The 22,545-nt window shown below is 37.0% G+C and overlaps 1 protein-coding gene across 5 annotated transcripts in view; it reads left to right on the forward strand.

Moving 5' to 3' along the window:
- Nucleotides 1-22,545, forward strand: part of EDIL3 (EGF like repeats and discoidin domains 3) — an 805,830-nt gene that overhangs the window by 452,589 nt on the left and 330,696 nt on the right. For all 5 annotated transcript variants that reach the window (XM_045166535.1, XM_044947327.2, XM_006072355.4 and 2 more), the window contains one exon: nt 7,367-7,495. In XM_045166535.1, the coding sequence (XP_045022470.1) occupies nt 7,367-7,495 (129 nt within the window). The remainder of the gene's footprint in view (nt 1-7,366; nt 7,496-22,545) is intronic.

Raw genomic sequence — 22,545 nt, forward strand, 5'->3', positions numbered from 1 at the left:
ATTGCTAAAGGAGCCAAGGAAATGGAGATGCATGCATTCATCCAAATAAATTATTCATATATTTATAACATTATGTTAATACAGTACTGTGTACCTATATTAATATCTAAAAAATTGAAATACAATAATATATTTTCAGTAGATGTTTGATAATATAGTAAGAGTAGGCTTAGAAGAAATGTCCTTGATTATCCTAAGGACAGAGAATCAAATGTGGGGCGTTAGTTATAACTTGGTTCCTGCTAAAACTCTGTTGCTGACAAAAACCACTTAGTGACACTTTATCACTGTATTCTGGACACTCTGGCCTCCTTCGTATTGCTTGAATTCATCACTCTCTTGCCTATTACTCAGGCCACACACTTGCTATCCCCTCTGCGCAGAAGACTCTTAGGTTTTAACATGACTGGCTAATGTTCAGCTTCAGCTCAAGAGGCACCCGTAACTAGTTGCATTTACTGCCTTTTTCATCAGGTTGTTCTCCTCTTACCTTTCCCCCACCCCAACATGCTTTTTGTTACAGTGGACAATACCTTGCTTATTTGTCAGTTTCTTATGTGCATCCCCTCCACTATACTATGAATTTCAGGAATGCAGGATTCATATGTGTCTTCGTCTAGGCAACATTCCCAGTGTCTAATGTTTGGTTCCTGGAGTATCAATACATGATAACTGAGTCAGGGGTTCTCTGATTTGTAAACTGGAGATAAGCAGTAATATGTAAAGAAAACTCAATGCATAAACTATCAGATAGTTACATATCAATGAGGCAAATTAGCTGTTCTGTCCACCCGATTCCCAGGTTAGTGCTAACATAGAATTTTCTCCTTTTCCCTACATCACAAGTTGCATGGCTGTATACTGAGCCCACAGAAAAACACAACCACAGTCATAATGGTACAAATTACAGTGTTTTTTTTTTTTCTTTTCTGCACTGTCTTCTGCAGTGCCGGATTTTATAGATTCATACACACTTTGCGATTTTGGCTAAAAGATCAGGCAATTGATAATAAAGTGAAATAAGACAATCCCTAAATCATTTTGAACAGGAGGTGACTGGCAACAGGTGGTGGGTCAGTGAGAAGAATGAGGAGGACACTGAACACAGTCAGGATGGTCCCAGTCCAAACAGAACTCTGGAGAGTGGGGGGAGAGAGCAGGCAAATGGGAAGTTAAATTTAGCCTGCAATGATTTCTTGCCCCTGGGAAAAATAATTGCTGCATTCGATTGCCAAAAGGCAAATCGGCATCAGCTTAATTTGCCTGAGTCTGCCATAAACTGCAGATGGAATCATAAAACATAGTTAGATTCAAATTAAACACATCTGTCCTAATCTAAAGCAGGTGAGGTCAGCCAGCCAAGAAGCATCAAGGTGTAACACTGCACACAGATTACAATCTGCAGAGGTATATTTTAGGAACCTGCTGACAGTGAAATAAAGAACCATGAAGGCGTGTATTGTCCTGTTTTCCATTCCTGAGCCTGTCTTCTTGTACCAGTTGCCATCTTAATTTTAAAAGACTCTACCAACGCATCCACTGGGAGGCAAAGAGACAACAAAGCACTGTCTTGAAATCCAGAAGTCAGTTGCATTTTAATCAGGATTCTTAAGCTGATGCTTTTTCAGATTAATTGAAATGACAGAGAATCAGAAGTCCCTGAAGTACATTTGAATTAGACTTGAAATTTTAGCCAGAAAGGGTTGGTTTCTACTTAAGGTATCAGCCTTAAAATTAAAAGACGCCTACTCCTTGGAAGGAAAGCTATGACCAACCTAGACAGCAGAGACATTAAAAAGCAGAGACATTACTTTGCCAACAAAAGTCCATCTAGTCAAGGCTATGGTTTATCCAGTAGTCATATATGGATGTGAGAGTTGGACTATAAAGAAAGCTGAGTGCTAAAGAATTGATGCTTTTGAACCATGGTGTTGGAGAAGACTCTTGAGAGTCCCTTGGACTGCAAGGAGATCCAACCAGTCCATCCTAAAGGAAATCAGTCCTGAATATTCATTGGAAGGACTGATGTTGAAGCTGAAGCTCCAGTACTTTGGCCATCTGATGCAAAGAGCTGACTCATTTGAAAAGACCCTGATTCTGGGAAAGATTGAAGGCGGGAGGAGAAGGGTACTACAGAGGATGAGATGGTTGGATGGCATCACCAACTCAATGGACATGAGTTTGAGCTCCCAGAGTGATGGACAGGGCGGCCTGGCATGTTGCAGTCCAGGGGATCGCCAAGAGTCATACATGACTGAGCAACTGAACTGAACTGAAGGTATCAGCCTACTGAGATAGTGGGTGTAGATAAAAGAAAGCAAGCTAAGATACCTTGGTTTTGACCAAAGTAACTATGTAACTTATCCAAACCAGGACAGCTTTGAGGGTGAAAGAGGACCTTGGTACACATGAAGATGCATGGCTCCAATATCCTTTCAAGAAAGAACAAGCTGTTTGGCTGCAAAGAATGAATGCACTTAGCTTCCACCGACTTTCTTTGGTAGCACTTTCTTCATGATCCCATTAGAGCCTTAGAGCCCCGCTCTGCCTGGGCCTCCTCCTGCCAAAAACTGATCAAGTGTCTGGTCATTTCTGCCTTTGGGGGATTCCTCTAAAGTATAATCTTTGCTCTGGAGCTCCCAGGTAGATTAGCTAAGACTTTGTCAATTCTGCATTATAGACTGAGACTCCTAGGCTCAGTCTTCCGTCAGTGACCTCCCTGCTCCCCACCACCACCCATTTCTTTTCACAGGTGTCAGATCTGCATCACAAGATCAAAGCTTTCCCAGCCCTTTTCTGCTTCTTCCTCATTTTTTCTTGGGTGTTACTTCTTAATAAACTTGCTATACTCTTTGTCTTCATGAAGAACCCAGCTGACACAAGGGTGCTGTTAATAATTAGGTGTGGGGAAACAAGTACATAGCATATCCTCTAATCACCCTAGGAGAAGGCAATGGCACCCCACTCCAGCACTCTTACCTGGAAAATCCCATGGATGGAGGAGCCTGGTAGACTTCAGTCCATGGGGTTGTGAAGAGTCGGACATGACTGAGGGACTTTGCTTTCACTTTTCACTTCCATGCATTGAAGAAGGAAATGGCAACCCACTCCTGTATTCTTGCCTGGAGAATCCCAGGGACAGAGGAGCCTGGTAGGCTGCCATCTATGGGGTTGCACAGAGTTGGACATGACTGAAGTGATTTAGCAGCAGCAGCTAATCACCCTAATTGTGTTTGGATTCTGTTGTGCCCATCTAAACTTTCTTTCTTTCTTTTTTTTTGCTGACATTATCCATCTATCACAGCTACATATGAGGGCCTTTAATTAATCTCAGGCAGTCCTTAACATATTAGACCCTAAGTGAATAGACTGGATATACATACTGTTGTGGAAGAGGCCTATCACTATTTTTTCCCTCTTTCTGTCTTGAAGAATCTTCCCTCTTTATTCTCATTTATTTGTTAGTGTGCCCAAGGACTTCTCTTCCCCTCTCCTTTCCCCTTTGCTCTGCTCCCCTCCCCTCCCTTTAATGACTCTCACTGGATTATAGTATTCACATCCATACTTAACAATCCATGTTTTATCAAACGCTCTCCGATTTCATGTCTGATCATTCAATACCTTTATAGGACATTTTCATTTTGGATACTCTGCAGACTTCTTAAACACAATAATTCCTTTAACAATGAATCCATTATATTTCCTTATGAAAGATGGCCTTACAGTCATACAGGCAAGAGCTCTGGAAATCAATCCAGATTTTTTGCTCTCCCTCAACCCACACATCAGTTTGGTCACAATGTCCTCTTAGTTCTACTGGCACAATTTGGTCAAATCTATTACCTCTTTTCTATGTTTCAGAAAGACACTGAGTAGATTTCAATAATGGTGATAAAATATGGGTTTTCACAATATTAACGTCTTAGAAATAAGTAATAAGCAGAAAGAACAAGAAGTACAAAAGAGAAAACAGGTCAGCTGAAGAGCAGCTGGCATCTACGAGCTATAATGAGAGGTAAACAGACCATCCTGTCTCACTGTGACCACAGAAGCATCATATGACTGGCAGACACACCAGTATAAAATCAACTAGATTAAGTATTATCACTTAGAAAGGGCAGCACAAGTACTAAGAAAGGTTTCTTAGGACAACAAAGCTCTGTGTGATGGTGGGTCAACCAAAGGGACCCGACGTCGTGGTCTCATGCGACTCTGGGTGAGCTCACATAAAGGAAACTGGCTGTAGGAGTGAGAGGGATGAGAATGAGGGATCTGGGTTTTGGGTAAATGTATAAATATAGCCTGTATTCTTGTGAGCCTGTAGGACACTGTTCATGCCTTGCCTTTCTCCTGTAGAGATCACGCCTGTCAGTGTAAATAAATCAATATAAACATCCACAATGTTCCTTGATCTGTTGACATTGCTGCAACAACAGATCCTCGTCTGGGGAATGTAGAACTTCTCTTTCGTAGTGTTCACAGTGCACAGAAATATGACTGACATCTTATCAAAAAAAAAGCTTCGGTGTTAATACTCATCTTTATGCAATGTACAGAGTGAGCAGATGGCAGTGTTGTTAGTCTGACTGTACAAAGCTGTGCTTCTTTGCTCACACTGAAGAAAGACAAGCAGGATCACACTTTTAAATTAGTAATTTACTTTCTAGACAATCTCCGCTTGTTTCTAATGGGAGAGGAAGTAATTTGGGGGGGCTATCATTTCCTATCTTATTAGCTAGCATTTATTAACTGGATTGGGTTTAAATGATGCTTACATTGCTTTCCTTGTCCCTGGCTACCTCTAAAGAGAGTTAAGGAAGTCGTCATTTTTTATAGGACTACCTCAGAAGATTCATGCTTAGTCCCCCATCTGATTCAACACAATGTTGCCTAAGTCAGCATTCCATAACACCAATGTGATCATATACTTGCTCATATGTAAAGTCCTTTTATGATTTTTCAGTGTCTACAGAAAAGCTTCAGAATTTGAGATACAGCATACAAGGCCTTTATCTAGATGACCATGCTAATGTTTCTTTCTTTCTACTCATTTCTTTCTATTCATCATACTCTTCTGTGCTTTGATTATAGTGGCCTATTTGAAGTTCCTGGGATGCATAGTAATCTTTTTCCTTCATATGTGTTATTTTCTTTTCCTGGGATGTTAAGCATGTGCCTTATTTTCTTCTGCATCACTGAACATCACCGGATCCATTTAGAAGTCTCCTGTGATCCTATGATTTGGACCATGTATACTAATCATAGTTCTTATTACCATGTGCTTTAATTGTTTCTATCTTTTTCATCTCCTGTAGTGGGATCTGTACTTGTTGATCATAAGGACTCTTTATATATGTCTCTTATGTTACCACTTGGTGCCTATCATTAAATAGGTACTCAAAGAATAGATAGTTGGATGGACAAATGGAGGAATAGTTGAATGGCTCACTAGCTAGATACATAAAGAGATAGCTAAATAATCTATTGAAATATCTTTACCATTCATCACTTTCAAATGCACTTGATAGATAATGCTGCCAGAATAGTCTTCTTAAGATATATCTGACCATGTTAAAGCTTTAAAATACATATTAAAAACATTTGTTGTCTCCTCAACTGATAATTGGCGATGTCACTTTTTAATCTCCCCTGATCTGACATATTTATACTTTCTCAGTCATTGCCAAGCAAATATTCCAGGATTCAGCCATGCTAAATTCTATGGTAATCCCAAAGCATATTCTTTCATTTATTAACTTATTTCAGGACTCTTTTTCTAATATCTTATCCAGTGCCAATGCAGTATTTTAGTCTATCATGTTAGTATAGCTAATGACCTGCTTTATAAATTTCACAAATATCTTAACCTCCATTTTCCTTTTTTGTAAAGTTTTAGAACAGTTAGTCTGGAAAAGAGATGAAATAATTCATGAGAAAACTCTGTAGGGGAATAAAGTTCCTACAAAATACCAAATAGTAAGGAAGTTGGGGCCCCGCTGCTTTTTTTTTTAATTTTTAAAAGCTTCATTCTCTTTTATTCCAGGAGATGGCACCTTTACCTATAAAGCTCCTTTAGAAGTTGTATGGACTTTTCTAAATCTGATTCACATGCTCTTTATAAAGCCACACCCGTGACTCTCTGAAGCCTGTTTATCACTCCATACTTAATCACCACTACTGTGGATCTGTCAGGCTGCTCAGGGATAATATCCTTAAGATTTCTAGAATCTCTTTCTATTTAGCTGAGAGATTCTTTCAGGCTGCACCTGAGTTACATGAAATGTTTTCACAAAGGTCTTCTAGCTACAGCCTTCATTTGATATTTATGCTGAAGCCATGTCTTTCTGACAAAGCTTTGGATTTGATCTTCCATTGGTTTGAGAAGCTGGGGTTGAGAAATTGTTTTGTTTTTTATCATAAGTCCTGGTGCCTCCCTATTCCTTTACTTTCAAACTCATCAGTTCTTTATTTAGCATGTCTCTTTCTTATCATACCTTATAAAATACAGTTATTGAATCAAGTGACATTTTACATTCTGCCTACAAACGCCATTACTCATATACAGAAGTTTATTAGGTACATTTTCTTTCACCAGAGTTTCCTCAGGTGATAGTCTTACCAACTGCATCTCTATATAGCACAGAGAACCCATTTTTCTAGCCTCCTGTGGCCATTCTTTCAGTGCTTTTCCAGATTCCACCCACTACCTGTGTTAAAGCCATGCCACATGTTTTTGGTTTTGGTTACTGCACAGGTTATTCCTCTTTCCTTGCATATTTCCTCTCAGTTCTCTTGAGCAGGCTAGGCTGAATTTACTCTCAGGGCTGTGGCAGAGTTCCAAGAAAGGCAGCAGAATGATTCAAATGTTTTATCAAATATCAACTGACTTTAAGTCTCTTTGGCCTACTGGCCAAAGCAAGTCACATGGATAAGCCCAGACTCTAGACATCAAGAAATAAACACCCCCTTTACTGAGAGAACTTGCAAAGTTATCAAGCAAAATGTGCGGATATAGATAGGTTATTTTTAGGAGTAATTAGCAGAGCAGTCAACTACAGACATTTTGGTTAATCTTTAACAAATTAGAAAATCTTTCATTTACACATAATGAAAGAATTCCAAAGTACGTTACTTGCTTTTAGTATGCAATTTACTACGCAATGTTTGAATTGAAAATTTTAATTTTAACCTTGTGACATACCATTTCTTTTAGAAGCACATGGTTTCAAATGGGTCTTGCCTACCTTATCTGTAAATCTATATAAAGTATTGTGATGTTACCAAAGGAAGATGAGTGGGAGTTATGAAATAATACAGCTTAGTGTCTAAGGCAAAAACAGTCAATATCTGTTTCTTTATTTCTCAGGTGATATTTGTGATCCCAATCCTTGTGAAAATGGAGGTATCTGCTTGTCAGGACTGTCTGACGGTTCCTTTTCCTGCAAGTGTCCAGATGGCTTCACAGGTCCCAACTGTTCTAGTATTGTGGAGGTTGGTAAGTGCAAGATTTAAGCATTTCAATAGCTATCATCATTGTTTTCATGAATGACTGACACATTTGGAGATCAGTGCGTTATGGGTGCTCTGTATAAGATTGCTGTGTGTTGCTAATTAGTGTAATCTTCTGTTGGTCTCTCAATTTTAACAATTTTATTTAATATTTAAATTATATTATTATTTGTAGTGCTCACAAATAATTTAAAAATATGACTTAGTGATTAACATTATACTTTAAAGGCACTACATGTACTACTTGAATATAATAAATTTCTTATCTTTCTAATATTAATATACATTTAAATTTTATTTTCACTGGAAAGTAATTCCCAAGTCAATTTAGTCAAGTTAAATAGTCACTGTAAATAAAATAGAACTTATTTTAGTGCCTGAAAATATTCATCAACATTTTATAGCTGTTTTAACCGTTATTTTTCTAAGACTATAAATATATGATGAAAGAAAAATTATTCCAGCTGGATTGTTCTTCAGAGTTTCAAAAACATGCTTGGTAAATATCAGTCAGTGATCACATTTCAAAATGTTTTCATGTGTGAAGTACTTCACTGGCATATATCATTATGGATTCAGGATAGCTTCCATAATTTCAAAATTACTCCCCACTGAGAAGGTAATGGTACTTTAAATAATTTAGCACTATGTAAATTTATATAGATATTTTTTCTTCTGATTAAAAGTAATATCATGGTTACATTTGAAAAAAAAATTGTCTTTTTCATGTCAATACTAAGAATAAAAAAGTAGAATGTATCTGTTCAATATAGGAAAACTAAATTATGTATTGGATTAAAGTCCAGTCAACCAGCATAAACTTTGGAACTCAGAAGTTTTCATAGCATTTTAAAAATAGTTTTGAAGAAGAGAAGTAATTGGGTCTATAGTAAGGGATCAGTGTGTTTACTCATCATTGTATCTAACGCACCTGACCTAGTTAATGTGCAATGGGAACCCAGTAACTGTTGGTTGAATGAATGAAAGAATAATTAAATAAAACCACTAACTAGCCATTTTTGGCTACTACCTATTGCATTTTAGTGTGCTTTACTTTTTAAAGTACAAGTGTATCTCACTTGTATTTTTTATGTTACATTGCTAAGAATGTAGTATATTTGAAAAAGTTAATTATGTTATTGTTAACAGATACTATGCTCATTTGATTCATTTCAGAGACAATTCTCTTTCAAAGCTTTTATTAACTTGCTACTAGTTTAGGGGATTTGATGCAGTGTTATAGGAATACAAATTTTAACTACTTGGACAAGTCTCCAAGCATGTACAGTGAGTTTCAGGGTTTAATATGAGGAATCTTCCCTCACAGAAGTCTATATCTCTGAGAATAGAGTCGTAAGTATTCCTAAAAAATATATGAATAGACTTAAAATTTAGTGTTATATTTTGAGTCCACTGACCCCAAATCAGCAGTGCCTTAGATTTGTAGTATATAATGTTTTGGTTGCTACTTTATGAAAGTCAAATCTGGAATCGAAGAGGCAAATGTGTTTTAATAATTAAAAAGCCAGTTGTTCAGTTACTAAACCGTGTCTGACTTTGCAGTCCCATTGGCAGCAGCATGCCAAACTTCCCTGCCTTTCAGTATCTATGGGAGTTTGCTCAAACTCATGTCCATTGAGTCAATGATGTCATCCAACCATCTCATCCTCTGTCACCCCCTTCTCCTTTTGCCCTCAACCTTTCCCAGCATCAGGATCTTTTCCAGTGGGTTGGCTCTTTGCATCAGGTGGCCAAAGTATTGAAGCTTCAGTTTCAGCATCAGTACTTCCAGTGAATATCCCAGGTTGATTTCCTTTAGTATTAATTGGTTTGCTGTCCTTGCTGTGCAAGGAATTCTCAAGAGTCTTCTCCAGCACCACAATTTGAAGGTATCAGTTCTTCAGTTCTCAGCCTTCTTTATGGTCCAACTCTCACATTTGTACATGACACAGGACAACCAGAGCTTTGACTATATGGATATGTATCTTTATAGAATTTTGAAATAAATACTTGAATACTTTGGGCCATATTTTTAAACAACATTTGTCATTTTATCAGAATGATACTATAGGCTGCTGCTGCTGCTAAGTCGCTTCAGTCGTGTCCAACTCTGTGTGACCCCATAGACGGCAGCCCACCAGGCTCCCCTGTCCCTGGGATTCTCCAGGCAAGAACACTGGAGTGGGTTGCATTTCCTTCTCCAATGCATGAAAGTGAAAAGTGAAAGTGAAGTCGTTCAGTCCTGTCTGACTCCTAGTGACCCCATGGACTGCAGCCCACCAGGCTCCTCCCTCCATAGGATTTTCCAGGCAAGAGTATTGGAGTGGGGTGCCATTGCCTTCTCCGATACTATAGGCTACAGTAGTTTAAAAACTAAACATACTGCCATATTCCTCATCGTTCAATGAGACTTTTAAAAATCAAATGCTTATATAATTAAAATTTACTTAGATTCATTATTCTCTGTTACTAAAGCACTTAATATTTCTTTTGTATGTGTATGTACTCAGTCTTTCAGCTGTGTCCAGCTCTTTGCAACCCTGGGGATTGTAGCCTGCCAAGCTCCTTTGTCCGTTGAGTTTTCCCAGCAACAAGCCTGAAGTGGGTTGCCATTCCTATTCCAGGCTATCTTTCCAACCCATGCATCGAACCCGTGTCTCGCAGCTCCTGCATTGCAGGCGGATTCTGTACCACTGTGCTATTCGGGAAGCCCCCACATTTCTTCCACCTCTTTCTTAACTCTTGCATATAATCAGGGAATACTAAGTATGTATTGAATAAAAATAGTTAATAGGAATATCTTTAATATACAGCCTACCTTATTTTTTTCATGACTTTAAAACTAATTATTGGGTTTCCTTTGTGGCTCAGTGGTAAAGAATCCTCCTGCCAATGCAGGAGACACGGGTTTGGTCCCTGGGTTGTGAAGGTCCCTCAGGGAAAGAAATGGCAACTCACTCCAGTATTCTTGCCTGGAAAATCCAAAGGGCAGTAGAAGCTGGTGGGCTACAGCCCATGAAGTTGCAAAGAGCTGACACGACTGAACAACTAAACAGCAACAATTGGTACAAAATATATGAACATTTTGGCTCAGACGGTAAAGCGTCTGTTTGCAATGCAGGAGACCCGGGTTCGATCCCTGGGTTGGGAAGATCCCCTGGAGAAGGAAATGGCAGCCCACTCCAGTATTCTTGCCTGGAAAATCCCATGGACCGTGGAGCCTGGTAGGCTACCGTCCATGGGGTCGCAAAGAGTTGGACATGACTGAGCGACTTCACTTTCACTTTCACTTTATATGAACATTGGATCATTAAAGACCACCTTGCCTTTTTAATTTAAAAAATGTACTATTTCTCTGGAACATTTTTGGCCCATTACTGTTGTTTCTCTGCTGTTGGGTAGTGCTTATGCAGAAGAATAGAGTGTGCTAGAATTTTGTCCAAAAAAAAAAAAAAAAAAAAGCCCTCAAAAGCTCTAGGTATTTTAATGTACTGTCTTAAAAGACAAATGATTTGAACTGTCAGCACCGCTGTATTTTTACTTTCACATTAATCCTCCCAAAGATGGAGATGTCTAAGCTTTCTGTTAGCCTTTTGAAACATATACATTTTGTGATTATATGAAGTTCTAAATTGCCTTAAATTTGCAATGAATAGAAAACAATCTGGTCTATATTAGCTTAAAAAACGTGTGCTTTGATCTAAGTTTAAACATTATTATTACTCTTTATTCTACAATCAGAAATATACTTTATTGCAGTATATGGGGGGGAATTTCAAACATATGCTACTCTCAGAGATAAAAATTGCATTTTGATAAAAATTGCATTTTGATTTTACTTCAAACCTAATTTCTTGATGCTACTTGTTTCAAAGAGAGCCTCATCCATTTTTGTACTTTTTCTCGTGCCTCTCAAAGCATGTAGTGTCAGATAAGCACAAAACACTTCACCCTGTTTGCAGTCAATCTTCACATCACTTACATTTCTATACTACCTGTGGCAGTTTGGAGAAATTAACTTATTCAGATTTGTGAACTTCACTTACTAGACAGCATTGCTTTTCTTTGGACTTAATTCTTGATCTAGCTGTGTACTCCAATATCATTATTTTATCTCTGTCACTTCCCATCTCTTTGTCTGCTCCTTTCCCCACACACATATCCCTTATACAGACACACACACACACACACACACACACACACACACACACAATGTTCTCAGCCTCTTAAGAGTTATGAAAACTCACTTCTGATCTCCACAAAAGGCAGTAGGAAAGCATCTCTATGAGCAAAGGAAAGGGGAAGAAGGCCTAGTTAGGGTCCTCTGCCTTGCAGACTTCAGCCAGGTTTCCCAGTGTTTGCACAGATGCTCACTGGACACTGCTACCCTCTCCAGGGGACTCGTAGACAGAGCACCATGTGGTTAAACCCCACATTACTTCCCAATTACCTACTCACATTCCTGGATGGCACTGTGGAGTTTTGAGCCAAACGCTGACACATTTACTTCATAGAAAAATTTCTATTGCTAGTGAATACTCTGGCATTCATATATGGAAATCTTGGGACTTATTAAAGCATCTGAATTCTGTGGTATAGTTCTCCACTCTATGCTTTCAGAATAATTTGGTGAATTAGTAGCAAATATAAATTTTACATATAAATTTTACTTGATTACATAGTATATCAATGTAATCAAGGGGGACAATGTGATTGACTTCAAAAAAATAAAATTTTAGCTTTCACTTATTCTTAAACAAATATTTACTAAGCACTGATGAAGTAGAAAAGTTACCTAATGGCAGAGATGCTTTGGTAAACAAAATTTACAGGAATTGCTGTTTAGCTTGGAAATCAGATAAATAAGTAAATAAATATGATGGACTTTGTGATGGGAGAACTAGATGGAGCCATAAGAATATAAAGCAGGTGTCCTCTTTTAAGCTGGTGTCAGAGAACACATGCCTACCTGAAAAAAAATAGTATTTTGACATATTTCCAAATAATAATTTTAATCTACCAGGCCGAAAGCTTTGAGTCTGGCGATGGTGATGGTGGCAGATTCTGCAGTGTTGAGTGATGTTCTAAGGAATTTGAACTTCGTTTTAAGAGTAATGGAGAGGATTTGTGCTTTTAGGAGATCACTGCTATTGCAATATGGAGAAAAAAAAATCATAGCAGAATAAGTTAGGAGACAATTTGTAAGCTACAGCAGAAACCAGGTCAGACTTGATGATCTTAGCCTGGGTCAGGAACAGGATGAAAAGGAGAGAGTCAGTAAGTATTAAAGTATTTGAAGTATTCAATTAAAGTATGAAAGTATTTAAAGGATGCAATATATAATTATTCATGACTTATGGGGTTATTGAATAAAAGGGGTTTGCATAAAGGGAGGAATAAAGAAGCAACAGCTCAAATTTCTGATGCCTGGGCAACTTGGTGCCATTTACTGAGACAGTGAATGTTGAGGATACAAAGGATTGGAAGGCAGAAAACAAATATTTCATTTACTGAATTGGAGGAATCTTCTAGATATTAGTAAAGACAGCAGGAACAGGTTTGGAAGTCATAATTATCCAGATAGTTATTTAAGCTCATGGAGTGTGAGCTTAAATAACTCAACTTGTGAACAACTTGTGAAATGAGAGGACCAAGAATTAAGCAATAGGAAGAGAAAGTAAAATCTGTAAAGAAGCCTGAGAAAGAGTGGTTAGGGAGACAGAAGATAAACCAGGAAAGGGTTATGCTGCCAAAGTTAAGAGCAGACAGGAATGAGTGATCAGCAATGCCCAAATACTGTGGAGAAGTTGACCAAGGCAAACATTTACACTGATTACATATGACTTATGGATGGTCTTGCCAAGATCAATTTTGCTGGAATCAATTGTGGCACATAGAAGATTTAGAGGAAATTTTTTTTTTTTTATAAAGTAGCCAGGAATACAAGGCAACTTCCTCTACCTGATAAAGAATATTTATAAAAAAAAAAACAAAAAACAAAAAAACAAAAAAAAAAACCCTACAAGTTACCATCATACTTAATGTTGAGGAATTCAAAGCTTTCCCACTAAGATCAGAAACAAGGCAAGGATGACCTGTATGATCACTCTGTTCTAATCTTGTACTAAAAGTGCAATCTAATGCAGTAAGACAAGTAAAGGAAGGACAAAGATTGGGAAGAAATAAGATGTATGGAAAACAGATAAACATATGAAAAGATATTCCACATCATGTGTTGTCAAGGAAATGCAAATTAAAACAATGAGATGCCACTGCACACCTCTCAGAATAACCAAAATCTAAAACATTGGCAATACTGAATGCTGGAATACTACGTGCTAGAAAGCACATAGAGCAGTAGAAACTTTCATTCATTATTGATGAGAATGCAAAATGTTACAGACACTTTGGAAAATACTTTGGCAGTTTTTTTGCTCTTACCGTATGATCCAGCTATCATGTTCCTTGGTATTTGCCAAAAGAAGTTGAAAACTTAAGTCCACACGAACCCTGCACACAGATACTTATAGCAACCGTATCCGTATTTGCCAAAACTTGGAAGCAACCAAGATGTCCTTCAGTAGGTGAATAGATAAACTGGGGTAAATATTTTAAAAAGCATTTCTGATCTTAATGGGAAAGCTTTGAGGTTTTCATCATTAAGTATGCTGGTATTGTAAGTTTTTTATAGATATTCTTTATCAAGTTGAGGAAGTTCTCCTGTATTCCCAGATATGTTTTAAAATATGGAAATATTATTCAGGTCTTTAAAAAATGAGCTATGAAGTCATGAAAAGACATGGAGTTTCCTTAAATGCATATGACTAAGTGAAAGGAACCAGACTAAAAGGCTACATACTGTATGAATCCAATTATGTGACCTTCTGGGAAAGCCAAAACTGGAGACAGATCAGTGGATGCTGGGGAAGGGTGATAGGGATGAATAGACAGAGTAAGGAAGATTTTAGGTTATGAAAATAATCTGTATGATATTGTAGTATATGATAGATACATGTTATTATACATTTGTCCTAACCCATGTAATATACAACACCAAATGTGAACTCTAATGTAACCTATAGACTTTGGATGATTATGATGGGTTTAGTTCAGTTCAGTCACTCAGTTGTGTCCAACTCTTTGTGACCCCGTGAACTGCTATGATGGGTAAATGTAAGTTAATCAGTTGCAGCAAATGTACCACTTCAGTGGGGAGTGGTGATAATGGGGGTTGTTATGCATGTGTGGGGTCGGAGACTATATGAGAAATCTCTGTACCTTCCTCTGTTTTTCTGTGAACCTAAAACTACTCTAAAAAGTAGTCCTTAATTTTAGAGAATGACTATATTAAACATCCATCAATTTATTCAATTTTTGTCCATCCATCAAATATTTATTGAGCGTATACTCTGTGCCAGATTCTCTTCCAGGCAGTGAGAATATAACCGTTAAAAAAAGATATCACAAATCTTCTAGTCTAGAGGGGGACTAGACAGTAAATCACTACACTTACCATGGTAAGCTCTATTAAAAAATAAAGACAAGTGTGAGCTGGAATAAGAGTAGATATATGTTTTGGTCAGACCATTAGGAAAGATTGAGAGGTTGATGTTTCAACAGAGAGAGGAGCTGATGTCATCATTGCATATGGATGGGAGAGTGAGGACAGTAACTAAAGAGAAATTTAGGTAAGGGGGGTTTTCTTTTAAGATGAACTGTGATGTCTTTATGGTTCGGGAATATGGTATACAACCTAAGCTTGTATTTTACTAAGAATAAACTATATTGAATGACCTATGTAGATATGTCAATAATATTTAGCATACGTTTAACCTATTAAAACTATCAATCTGAAAACAAAGGATGTAAACATTGGAATTTGATAGTAATGTAAAATCTATCATTACTTTTAGAATTCAAAGTACCTGTGTTCCTGAGAGTTCAGGGTAACAAAGTTACCCTGTTCTGTTCGGTTCAGGGTAACAAAGTTAGCATATCATTTCATTTCTTGTTCTTCCTCTTTATTCTCTCTGTCATTTTACTGGCTTCTGATCAGATTTTCTCATTTAGGAAAAAAACAATAAACATGAAGATGCTTTATCCCATTATGTCTTCTGTCCTCTTCTGTAGTACTCCATCAAAACTCATTTCCTTTTGGTAGTCGGTATTCATTTTCTTTTTTTTTTTTTTTTTTTTTGGTATTCATTTTCTAACATGAGTTCAGGTTCTTTTAAATTTGCGGCCTTCACTGATAATCTGTCCTTCTACTTGCATTTCATTATGAGAAATTAGTTACATTTGCCTCCAAAACACAAAGTATTTCATAAAAATTTAAAAGAAAAAACTACCAATTTCCACGGCACATCTTGCTCCATGCATAGCCACATTCATATTTATCTTTTAGAAGGTGATCAGTGTCAGAATTTCAAATAATGTAGCAAAGACTGACTGACTCTGTCTAAAAGACTTCTTGTTAGTGATCATGAAATATCAGAATATTAACAAGCTTTAAGTAGATCTCTTGGGTAGAGTGAGGCTATTTTTAGATTTGTGAACTTTGGTTACCAAATGAGAGAGAGATTTGGTAAATTTCAGTTAAATTATTCATATATTATATGAAATTATGAGTAGTTATCAGTTTTTCTCCTTAAGATTACTTCTTGGATTAAGGAAGGATAATTCATGATTAAATCCATATTTCTTGAAATTATCATAATGAGAGTTCTTCTGCGTACACTAAAATCTTTTCTCAAAAGCTGCTAGCCGTGCATGATAACTTAGAAATTTCTCAGTCAGTAAGAGTCAAAGGGATTTATTTTCAGAGTTATGTTTAGTTAATTTTTTGATAATAAAAATGATTAACTATGTATTCATACAAACAATTTTGCAGTTAAGATGACAGAATTAATAATTTAAGGGAAATGTTTTGCTACTTATTTTGCATATATTACAGAAAAATAATTTTGTTATATATACATATAAATTTCTATAACATAGCATATAAACCAGCTTATTAATTTTAAAATTGTTCGTGTTTACTGTTAATTATAATGATTAGAGTTTGTTAACTTGCAATTCCAAACCCAATTATATACTAACTTCAGAAAACATATATATCAATATAACATCAAAGAACTTCAGAAAATATCAAACACAGAAATCCTCTCTTGGCCAGCCAAAAGATGAGTGTCAATGTGTTGGTAAGGCTTTTATTTTTAAGAAAAGACAGTGTATAAATTCTTTTTCTTGATATATACCATTTAAACCAGTCTCTTTTTTTCCCTAAGTATACTCTTCCCATTAGTTAGAAATAAATACCTCGTGAATGAAGTGTAACATTACATTTAGATGTAATCACATTTAGATGTGTATCATTAAGCTTTTTATACTTAACAAATCCCAATTTAGTGGGTTTAAACAATAACTTCATCTCACAATTCTGTGAGTTGTATGAGTGGTGTCCTAGTTAACAGGTACTGCCTAGTGGGAGAAGATGGCTTGGATGGGTTGGTGTGTCTCTGACAGTTCAAGCTTCCTTACATAGTGGTCATGGAAAGGTCCCAAAAGCAGTGAGAAAGGTCAAATCACAAGCACTTACCAAATCTTAGCCCGTGTCACATTAACTAAGCATAGCTTTGTTGGGAGGATTTCCACTTTTCTAAGGCAGGGCTTCCCTGGTGGCTCAGATGGTAAAGAATCTACCTGCAATGTGAGAGACCTGGGTTCAGTCCCTGGGTTGGGAAGATCCTCTGGAGGAAGGCATGGCAACCCACCCCAGTATTCTTGCCTGGAGAATCCCATGGACAGAAGAGCCTGGCAAGCTGTAGTCCATGGGGTTGCAAAGAGTCGGACTCAACTGAGTGAGTAAGCACAGCACAGCACAGCACTGCAAAGGCGAGAATGCAAAAAGAAGAACTTATAGCCAGTTCTACAATTTACCTTGAAGTGTTAGTGTGCTGTTTTTTTCATTTGATCTTTTCACTTTTTTATTAGCAGTACAAAAAGTTGTTTCAGTTCAGTCCAGTCGCTCAGTTGTGTCTTGACTCTTTGCGACCCCATGGACTGCAGCAAAAAGTTGGTAAGCATGTATATATGTTTCTGGATATTTATTTTCATGTTAGAAGCTATGAATACCAAAAATTTATAAAACTAATTTTTATCAAAACAGTCCTCTATTTTTTATAAGGGAGGAAAAAGTACAAAATTCATTAAAAGGCAAAGCTTGATTATTTTCTGTTTAGGAAAATACATTGAAGAAATTAGAAGAATGAAAATTTGTAGTGACATTAATTTTTCCTTTTATTCAGATTCCACATGGATTTGTGGGCACTACCTATATGTACAATTCTCCATATTTATGAAAATTACTATTTTTAAGTGATAGGCTAAATGACAAATTTAGCATTAACCTCTGGGAAAAAAAATTATCTTCCAATTCAATTGAAAAGAGATATATAGGAAACTCACAAATGACTTATAAAATAGTTAAAACATATCCAACGATCTTTAAAACCTTCTGTTCCATTTCTTGGACTTACCAGCACTATTACAGGTGTCTCAGTGGTAAAGAATCTTTCTGCCAATACAGGAGACTCAGGAGATCCAGATTCAATCCCTGGGTCAGAAAGATGTCCTGCAGGAGAAAGTGGCCACCCACTTCTATATTCTTGCCTGGGAAATCCTACAGACAGGGGTCTGGCAGGTTACAGTCCATGAGGTTGCAAAGAGTTGGACACGACTGAGTGAGTGAGCATACATGCCAGCATATTGTTACTTGCTTTTATCTTCAGTGATTTTCACTATCAATCTATTGCTTGATTTTAACAATTGTTACTATTGTTTGTTTCCTTTCAATTAAATTAACTACTCATCAACCCGTGGTATCCCAAACAAAGCAAGTCATTAAAAAATAATATTGCCATTAACCAACTGTGACAAGGTGTTAAGATTCTGTTATTTCAAGGAAATTGATATGTTGCTAAAAAATAAAGAAAATATTCTTCCTATAATTACAATAGAAACAAGAAAATGAAAATGTAATTATCTTTAGGTTGAGTTGCGAAATGCCATTAACAGGAAAAAAAAGTGAACAGCTTTTATCTTGGGATTTGTTGTTTAGTCACTAAGTAGTGTCTGACCCTTTTCTGACCCCTTGAATTGTAGCCCACCAGGCTCCTCTGTCTATAGGATTTCCCAGGCAAGAATGCTGGAGTGGGTTGCTATTTCCTAATCCAGGAGATCTTCCCAAACTGGGGACTGAATGCATGTCTCCTGTGTATCCTGCATTGGTAGGCAGATTGTTTACCTCTGAGCCACCTAGAACACTTATTACTGTGATATAAAGAGTGATGGCAAATTAAATTGACATCTTTATATAAAATTGTCTATATGTGTATGCATGCATGTGCATAAAACTTATACTGTATGTAGCATATTCTTTGATCACTCCTTTTTACTTAAGATATGAAATTAATATCTTTCCATTTCATTAAAAATTCTTTCCGGACATTAAAATATCCAGCTAATATTCCATTGTCTACTTTCATTTTATTCAGCCAGCCCCTATGTTTTGACATATAAGTTCCATATAAACTTCTATTATCAACATTTTGGTAAATATTCTTCTAAATAAATTGTGTGTGTGTGTGTGTGTGTATGTTCACCACTGTCTCCTTAGACTGAATTCTTAAAACTAAATGGTTGGGATAATAGTTATTTGAGAACTTTACTATCATGAGTATTATATAGGGAAGGTAAACAGTTATCATGATGGGTTTTTTGGTGAAAAGAAAGCTTAATGGGCTTAGATTTACTTAATCATAATGTGGATTTGGAATTATTTGTATAATAGGAGGAGAAAAATATACTTTTTAAAAGAAGAGATTGTTGTCCTATCAAATAAATTTTTTAAATACCATATGAAGGCTACCGGGATAGGAAATGGCAACCCACTCCAGTATTCTTGCCTGGAGAATCCACGGACAGAGTGGCCTGGCAGCTGCTGTCTGTGGGGTTGCAAAGAGTTGGACACAACTGAGTGACTAACATACACACACACGAAGGCTACATCCCCTTCTATTTTTTACTTAAACAGTTAAATAAGTCCATAAATCATTTTAAAAGGACTTTTTTAATAGTCCTTGTTTTAACAATTTATCCTTAAAAAGGGCAAACTATAAATATTCATATAAAATAGTGAAATTTTTTACCAATTCAGTTAGACTGGTAAAAAAAAAAAAAAAAAAAAAAACCTGTTAGGAAAAGGCTATTCTCTAAAAATAAGACCAAGGAGAGAAGGAGAGGCATTTTATCAAAGAAATCTTAAAAATGGCTCTAGAGCATCTAGAGCATGGAACAGACTTAGAATGACTAAGGAAGGAAAACCTAAGAAGGTTCGATAAAGGTATGAAGTAGGGGAAAGATAGGTATGTTTCTAGTGGAAAGTGAAAGGCTGTTAGATGAATGACAGACGTTTGCTGTCCTCTCCCACTTAGCATTAATTACATAGAAGGTAGAATGAGGAGAAAGCGATGAAGCATTAAAGATTCACTGAAATCTGTATTTTGATACGTTGATATTTCTTTAAAACTATTTGAACTCTCTGTAGTATTTAATATTAGTGAATTAGATTGATCAACAAATATTGGCACCTATTCTGAAGGAGATCAGCCCTGGGTGTTCTTTGGAGGGAATGATACTAAAGCTGAAGCTCCAGTACTTTGGCCACCTCATACGAAGAGTTGACTCATTGGAAAAGAAGAGTTGACTCATTGGAAAAGACCCTGATGCTGGGAGGGATTAGGGGCAGGAGGAGAAGGGGACGACAGAGGATGAGATGGCTGGATGGCAACAACAACTCGATGGACTCGAGTTTGAGTGAACTCCGGGAGATGGTGATGGACAGGGAGGCCTGGTGTGCTGCAGTTCATGGGGTCGCAAAGAGTTGGACACGAATGAGTGACTGAACTGAACCGAACTGATGTGCTAGAATCATACTTTTTGTTACAAGGAATTGATAGGGTAAAACATAATGATTACTACAATGAAATAGAAGGCATGAATCTTTTCTCAGGGTGCTTCAAGTAGATGTCACTGTGTTTGAAGGCTTATTTGGCCACAGTCCCTGAAGCCATAGGAAAACTGGGTGACGCATCAAGACAACTTGTACTCATGGAAAATTTATTGTTCAGCATATATCAAAGTATTTATGTGAAAGCAAATTCTGTAATCCATACTTGGAGTATAGTGACAACACATAATTTTTAAATGAGTCATATAATGAAAGAGAATTGAGCCAAATCCTTTTCAGAATATATTTAATTTTTCCCTAAGAAAGTATAAAATTCACTAAACTATGATTTGAAATGGAAAATAATCAGTATTTACTGTTATCTTTATTTTTATCAAAGCTTGTAAAATAAAGTAGGGAGGACACAATTTTAGTTTCTCAGGAAAAGAACCACAGATAAGGGTGTTTTCTTAAGTACTAATCATTCTAAAATATAGCAAATTTTAAGCAAGAATTAGCACCTTCTTTGCATAGCACGTTGGTAAACCCCCACAGTGTCTTTGCCTGGTAACATTTTAATTGAGAAATCAGATCCCCAAATGCTTCATCCAAATCATAGACAGCAATTGGGTATAGAACTCATTACTGCTACTCATCAACACAGTAGCTGCTAAATATTTTCAACGAGACATATGTTTATGTCAACTCATCTCTTTCCGTCAATGGAATTGACTGAATGGCATAAATCAAGGTTCATCACAGAACATGCTTAGACCTTTGTCAGCTTCCATTAATTATTCAGCTAGGGAGGTTGAGCTATATTATCACCACAATGGTTTGTTGATTTAAAATTTCTGGGGTAAGGCTTGCCTCATAATCATTCTGGGTATCAGGCCATGTATTAAATGTTGAAGTTGAGCATTTAAGCAGTTTACCAATCACCATAATGCCAAGAACATTCTTTTCTTTCACCCTTTTCCCCTTTAATAGTGCTTTTAGAGTGCTCTATCCATTAAAAGGCTAATCTATGTATTATTCTTGCAATAATATTGAAATAAACAGTTAAGGTAATACCAATCTCGGTGTTGGGAAAGGGGTTCTGAGATAAACACAGTGACTATACCAAGGTCATAGATTCCTATTCAAAGACACATGCAAGTAATAAACCTGAAATTTTGTTCCAGCCTGTTTCCACAGTCCAGTGTTTGTATCCAAATTAAAGTGTACCTATTACACATATGCTGATGGATCAGTTCAATCCAGTCACTTAGTCGTGTCCAACTCTTTGAGATTCCATGGACTGCAGCATGCCAGGCCTCCCTGTCCATCACCAACTCCCGGAGTTTACTCAAACTCATGTCCATTGAGTTGGTCATACAATCCAACCATCTCATCCTCTGTTGTCCCCTTCTCCTCTCACCTTCAATCTTGCCCAGCATCAGGGTCTTTTCAAATGAGTCAGCTCATCACATCAAGTGGCCAAAGTATTGGAGTTTCAGCTTCAACATCAGTCCTTCCAATGAACACCCAGGACTGAGCTCCTTTAGGATGGACTGGTTGGATCTCCTTGCTGTCCAAGGGACCCTCAAGAGACTTCTCCAACACCACGGTTCAAAAGCATCAATTCTTTGGCACTCAGCTTTCTTTATAGTCCAACTCTCACATCCATACATGACTACTGGAAAAACCATAGCCTTGACTAGATGGACTGTTGTTGGCAAAGTTGTGTCCCTGCTTTTTAATATGCTATCTAGGTTGGTCATAACTTTCCTTCCAAGGAGTAAGCATCTTTTAATTTCATGGCTGCAATCACCATCTGCAGTGATTTTGAAGCCCCAGAAAATAAAGTCTGACACTGTTTCCACTGTTTCTCCATCTATTTGCCATGAAGTGATGGGACCAGATGTCATTATCTTAGTTTTCTGAATGTTGAGCTTTAAGCCAACTTTTCCACTTTCCTCTTTCACTTTCACCAAGAGGCTTTTTAGTTCCTCTTCACTTTCTGCCATGAGGGTGGTGTTCTGCGT

This window comes from Bubalus bubalis, chromosome 9 (assembly GCF_019923935.1).
Source record: "Bubalus bubalis isolate 160015118507 breed Murrah chromosome 9, NDDB_SH_1, whole genome shotgun sequence".
Lineage (NCBI taxonomy): Eukaryota > Metazoa > Chordata > Mammalia > Artiodactyla > Bovidae > Bubalus > Bubalus bubalis.